The sequence below is a fragment of the Salvelinus namaycush genome, chromosome 26 (assembly GCF_016432855.1).
Source record: "Salvelinus namaycush isolate Seneca chromosome 26, SaNama_1.0, whole genome shotgun sequence".
NCBI lineage: Eukaryota > Metazoa > Chordata > Actinopteri > Salmoniformes > Salmonidae > Salvelinus > Salvelinus namaycush.
In genome coordinates, this window is record NC_052332.1 from 29,028,197 (window position 1) to 29,034,924 (window position 6,728).

At 40.1% G+C, this 6,728-nt stretch overlaps 1 protein-coding gene across 2 annotated transcripts in view; it reads right to left on the reverse strand.

Moving 5' to 3' along the window:
• Nucleotides 1–5,632, reverse strand: part of LOC120021380 (syntaxin-5-like) — a 10,709-nt gene extending 5,077 nt beyond the window's left edge. The window contains exons 1-2 of one of the 2 annotated variants that reach the window (XM_038965126.1): nucleotides 5,544–5,632; nucleotides 2,304–2,541 (exon numbers count right to left, since the gene is read on the reverse strand). In XM_038965126.1, the coding sequence (XP_038821054.1) occupies nucleotides 2,304–2,519 (216 nt within the window). In that variant the 5' untranslated portion in view covers nucleotides 2,520–2,541; nucleotides 5,544–5,632. The remainder of the gene's footprint in view (nucleotides 1–2,303; nucleotides 2,542–5,543) is intronic. The other variant, XM_038965127.1, reaches the window with a different exon arrangement.
• Nucleotides 5,633–6,728: the final 1,096 nt, after the last annotated feature.

Here is a 6,728-nt window from a genome sequence, read left to right on the forward strand (position 1 = left end):
GCACATTTCCTGTCAGGGAGTGAGATTTCAGAAATCGAGGTCCCTGTTCTGAGGTCAGTTTATAAGTCCCCATGTAAGCCATCGGGCTACATGCACTGCATACGCCTTCCTCTAGATGTCAGTAAGCGGGGAGAATTTGAATGGAGTGGATTGCGCAATCTGGGGCCCTATATAAGACCGTGGAACGGAAGTACCGTTCTTTTCAACGGGGCGCCTGGCGCAGCAGGGACATCACAGTGGCCTCCTGCAAAGCTTTCGTTTTAGCAGTTCTATATCTCCGGTCATGTTTTTATTCGTTATAGTTGTTAAAGACATCATAAGGTAGTTAATTTAAACCGACTTATAGCAGTTTATATCAGTTTATTGCGATTTTCCTGGATTTCTTTGTGATGCGCTTTCACGAGTTGGACACCTCTCCAGTGGGTGGCTATCGTTAGCTGCTATTTCCACATGAGAAGAGGACATCTTTCAACCAAAAGACGATTGTTCTGGAGAAAGGACACCTTGCCCAAGATTCTGATGGAAGCTCGGCAAATAGTAAGCAATCTTTATGTTGTTAATTCGTATTTATGTTGACAAATGTCAAATAATAATTCCGCCATGAATTTCGGTGCGGTCTCGCTTTAGCCCACGCTGTATGCTGAAGTAACGTTAATTTTAAAAATGTAACACAGCGATTGCATTAAGAACTAATTTGTCTTTCATTTGCTGTCCAACTTGTATTTTTTAGTCAAGTTTATAAATAGTTTTCGATTAGAATAGGTGCCTCTCCAAGATGGCGCCGGACAGATTGCTTGAAGTTTTGGCCACTAATCACATTGTATAACCACGATTTGTGCCGCTAAATATGCACATTTTCGAACAAACTCTATATGCATTGTGTAATATGATGTTATAGGACTGTCATCTGAAGAATTCTGAGAAGGTTAGTGAAAAAATTAATATATTTTGGTGGTTTATACGTTATCGCTATTTTTGGCTTGAATCAACGCTGTTGTGATGTTTGCTACTGTGGTAAGCTAATATAACGCTATATTGTGTTTTCGCTGTAAAACACTTAGAAAATCTGAAATATTGGCTGGATTCACAAGATCTGTGTCTTTCATTTGCTGTACGCTGTGTATTTTTAAGAAATGTTTTATGATGAGTAATTAGGTAATACACGATGGTCTCTGTAGTTATTCTAGTCGCTTTGGTGAGAGTTGTGATGGTGGCTGCAATGGTAAACTATGATTTATACCTGAAATATGCACATTTTTCTAACAAAACATATGCTATACAATAAATATGTTATCAGACTGTCATCTGATGAAGTTGTTTCTTGGTTAGTGGCTATTTATATCTTTATTTGGTCGAATTTGTGATAGCTACTGATGGAGTAAAAAAATGGTGGAGTAAAAAAGTGGTGTCTTTTGCTAACGTGGTTAGCTAATAGATTTACATATTGTGTCTTCCCTGTAAAACATTTTAAAAATCAGAAATGATGGCTGGATTCACAAGATGTGTATCTTTCATTTGGTGTCTTGGACTTGTGATTTCATGAACATTTTATTATATGATATCCCTGTGGCTTTAGGCTAGGCTATGCTAGTCAGCTTTTTTGATGGGGGGGATCCCGGATCCGGGTTTGTGAGGCGTTAGAGGTGTTAAGAAACTTTCAAAATACTTTACATTTTCCAGATTAACTGACCTTCATGTCTTAAAAGTAATGATGGACTGTCGTTTCTCTTTGCTTATTTGAGCTGTTCTTGACATAATATGGACTTGGTATTTTACCAAATAGGGCTATCTTCTGTATACCACCCCTACCTTGTCTGACACAACTGATTGGCTCAAACACATTAAGAAGGAAAGAAATTCCACAAATGTACTTTTAACAAGGCACACCTGTTAATTGAAATGCATTCCAGGTGACTACCTCATGAAGCTGGTTGAGAGAATGCCGAGAGTGTACAATGCTGTCATCAAGGCCAAGGCTGGCCACTTTGACAAATCTCAAATATAAAATATATTTTGATTTGTTTAACACTTTTTTGGTTACTACAAGATTCCATATGTGTTATTTCATAGTTTTGATGTCTTCACTATTATTCTACAATGTAGAAAATTGTAAAAATAAAGAAAAACCCTGGAATGAGTAGTTATGTCCAAACTTTGAGTGGTACTGTACATAACAATAATAAATAAACATCTCTCTATGGTGCTAATCTGTCACATCTATTTTGGTAAAGCTAGTTAATACTAATTCAGAACATACATACATATTATTATTAAAAGACATACAGTCTCTCCATGTTGCTCACCTGTCTCCCCTGTAGTGACCTGCAGACTGACTGGAACTCATTGGTGCGGTCCCTGCCCGACATGTTGCTTATGTCCACCAGTGGGGCAGGTGTCGGTGGACTGGGGGCTGTGAGTTGTGGGTCCTGCAACTGGATCAGCGGTGACTGGGTCTGGGCAGGCCCTAGGTACACCCCTTCCTGGCTGTTCCTAGGACCGTGGCGACGACGCGTGTTCATGGATGCTCAGGCACATCACCTGCTGGAGGAAAAACGGAGTCAGATTTCAGTACGAATAATGTTAAAGATCCATCAAAAACACTTGTGTACTCAACATGACAAGCTCCTCAAAAACTGTCCTGGAAAGCCCTGGGTCTAAAATGAGACAGTAGCTACTAGGCAGACAACAAGGAGATTGTTTCACTTGAGTTCTTGAGGATAGAATAAAGCCCACAGACCAACTGGTGTGAATGTATACAGACACTCTGCAAACAAAGCAAAAGAGACACATCCTCTTTAAGAATTTTCTGGGTTTGAGAGTAGCAATCAATACACTGATAGACTAGTCTACTAGACTTTTCTCAAAGAGTATTCGTGTTCTCTTGTTTACTAAAAGATAAAAGAACAGAGTAGTCAATGAAAAATGTGATAACCAATGTGTGAGGTAAATAACTTTTAGGTAAAACAGTTTTTTCTTAGCTACCACCAAATCCTGATTCCCAGAAAAAGCATCATGTAGTAATACATAATGTGCCCGATTGTAAACATGCTAATCGCTTGAATGACCCATAGCTAAATTCAATCAAGGGGTTTACTCACAACTCAACCAAGAATCTTCTGGTCAAAAAAAGTGTGCTTGCTTAAAAAATCTACAAAACCCAGGATTGCAAAATGAACAATCCAACAAATCCAGATTACAATGTATTCATCGACCTATATTGGTTGAGGTACTAGCTGTTTATCCACTGAATGCCTTGCACATGTTTGATTGTTAGTTCATTTAAAAAATATATATTTCACCTTTATTTAACCAGGTAGGCTAGTTGAGAACAAGTTCTCATTTACAACTGCAACCTGGCCAAGATAAAGCAAAGCAGTGCGACACAAATAACAACACAGTTACACATGGAATAAACAAACATACACAATAGAAAAAGTATATATACAGTGTGTGCAAATGAGGTAAAATAAGGGAGGTAAGGCAATAAATAGGCCATAGTGGCAAAATAATTACAATTTAGCAATTAAACACTGGAGTGATAGATGGGGGATAGATGTGCAGAAGAAGAAGAATGTGCAAGTAGAGATACTGGGGTGCAAAGGAGCTAAAAAAATAAAATAAAATAACAGTATGGGGATGAGGTAGTTGGATGGGCTATTTACAGATGGGCTATGCACAGGTGCAGTGACCTGTGAGCTGCTCTGACAGCTGGTGCTTAAAATTAGTGAGGGAGATATGAGTCTCCAGCTTCAGTGATTTTTGCAATTCGTTCCAGTCATTGGCAGCAGAGAACTGGAAGGAAAGGCCGGCCAAAGGAGGATTTGGCTTTGGGGGTGACCAGTGAGATATACCTGCTGGAGCGCGTGCTATGGGTGGGTGCTGCTATGGTGACCAGTGAGCTGAGAAAAGGCGGGGCTTTACCTAGCAAAGACTTATAGATGACCTGGAGCCAGTGGGTCTGGCGACGAATATGTAGCGAGGGCCAGCCGACTAGAGCATACAGGTCGCAGTGGTGGGTAGTATATGGGGCTTTGGTGACAAAACAGATGCACATCTTCTGCACATCTTCTTCTGCATCCAATTTGCTGAGTAGAGTGTTGGAGGCTATTTTGTAAATGACATCACCGAAGTCAATGATCAGTAGGATAGTCAGTTTTACGAGGGTATGTTTGGCTGCATGAGTGAAGTATGCTTTGTTGCGAAATAGGAAGCCGATTCTAGATTTAATTTTGGATTGGAGATGCTTCATGTGAGTCTGGAAGCAGAGTTTACAGTCTAACCAGACACCTAGGTAGAGGTGGATCAGAGAATCACCAGCAGCATGAGCGACATCATTGATGTATACAGAGAAAAGAGTTGCCCGAGAATTGAACCCTGAGGCACCCCCATAGAGACTGCCAGAGGTCCGGACAACAGGCCCTCCGATTTGACACACTGAACTGATCTTTTTTTATTTTTATTTCACCTTTATTTAACCAGGTAGGCTAGTTGAAAACAAGTTCTCATTTACAACTGCGACCTGGCCAAGATAAAGCAAAGCAGTGCGACACAAACAACAACACAGAGTTACACATGGAATAAACAAACATACAGTCAATAATACAATAGAGAAAGTCTACATACAGTGTGTGCAAATAAGGTAGGATAAGTGGGGTGCGGCAATAAATAGGCCATAGTGGCAAAATTATTACAGTATGGCAAATTAAACACTGGGGTGATAGCTGTGCAGAAGATGAGTGTGCAAGTACCGGTACTGGGGTGCAAAGGAGCAAAATAAATAAAATAAATAACAATATGGTGATGAGGTAGTTGGATGGGCTATGTACAGATTGGCTATGTACAGGTGCAGTGATCTGTGACAGATGGTCACCATCTGACAGATGGTGCTTAAATCTAGTGAGGGAGATATGAGTCTCCAGCTTCAGTGATTGGCCAAACAGTCCAAAATAGCTCAGGCTACTCTCAGAATCCAGTAAAGTATTGTAATGAAACAAGCAGGGAGCGCGAACCCTCGACCTTCAAGCCCGAAGTCCAGCGCGCTATCGAATGTGCCCCAAAAGCACGCTCAACTGGTAGAGTCGATATCCGCGCGTATAAACCCAGGGTCGTTACAGTATATTATATAGGACAAGCGGCATCAATATTGCTAAATAATGTTATACATATGTAGGAGAATATAGGTAACACGCTAGCACTAACAGAAAATGGAAAGGTTGTGTGGATGGTGAGTGAACGGCAAATGGGCTAGTTCATTTCACATGACCCGGTGCCCAGGGTGGGTGGAGATTTCACTTAAGGACCAATGGAATGGTTTAAAGTGTTCCAACCCGCACACCCGAGGCAATCGGGCCATGCAAAACTAATACGCCCAATAGTCATAACAAGCCTTAGTAGCTAGCGTTCTGGCTTCCAAAGCTGAATAAGCCTAACGTTAGCTATAAAATATTGGCACGACAAAAACAGAGTAGATACATGACTAAACAAGTGTTATCAGAATATCTTTTCGAGCCATAATCAAGTTTCAAATACCAACAATCTCTTACCGGTAAATAAATAATCTTTATTTGATCACTCCACTGCCTACGAAGGAACTGGTCCTTCCGCTAAACGCTGACGTCAGCGCCACGTATACGTCTTGTTTAGCACATTACGTTGTAAGGGTGCCCAGTTGGACAAATTCCCGACCAGTCCATTCATCATGCATGTCTTTGCTGTAGATCCCAAATAGAGAACAGAGAATGGCCCTTCTGAGAATTCAACCTAAAATCATACATGTGATCAAATAATTCTGTACTAGTTTAGATATTTTTTCACATTATCAAATGGATGTAACCAGGACCTTTGCAGCTTGAATGGCTCGGCTCATTTGTGTGAAATGTCAGTGTGATGTTGTCTGTGTATAGACATTGCATCATAAATAACAACTTATTGTAATCGCATTTTATTGATCATACACATTTAGCAGATGTTATTGCGGGTGTAGCGAAAAGCTTGTGTTTCTAGCTCCAACAGATTTGTCGCTCAGTCAGTCACCATTTACCCACAATGCATCATGGATTTGATGGTCTCGAACACGGCTAGTCTTGAAAATGGCCTTGTTCCACATTGCAGACAACTGCTGACTGACCTACAAAGAACCTTGAATCATAAATAACTGCTCATAATTTGATCAATAAGTCAGTCAATTTATGAACAACTATACATTACGGTTATGATCCTCTTGAACAGGGCCATTGACAAAGAGGGAAGGGAAATTACCGCTTTTATTGGACAGCAGACCAAATAGTCCACAGAGAAGAACATACACATGATACTATCAACAAAACAGAACAGCAGTGACACTTAGTATTTTATTGATAATTGTAGGTGAGTAGAAGCATTTTGTTAACTTCATTACACCGAAAGAAATTGGAAAACATTTGTAGTTTGTATATACATACAAAATGGAGTTCACCCAGGTTCTAAACATCAGCCAGTCTGTTCGTGTGCAATCACAAGTTCTTGATCTTAAAAGAGGTTAAGGATCAGACCCTTTTTTTCTATTTTCGCCTAAAATGACATACCCAAATCTAACTGCCTGTAGCAGGGATATGCATTTTCTTGGTACCATTTGAAAGGAAACACTTAAGTTTGTGGGAATGTGAAAGGAATGTAGGAGAAAAACACATTAGATCTGGTAAAATACCCCCCCAAAAGTTATTTTGTATTTTTTTGTACGATCATCTTTG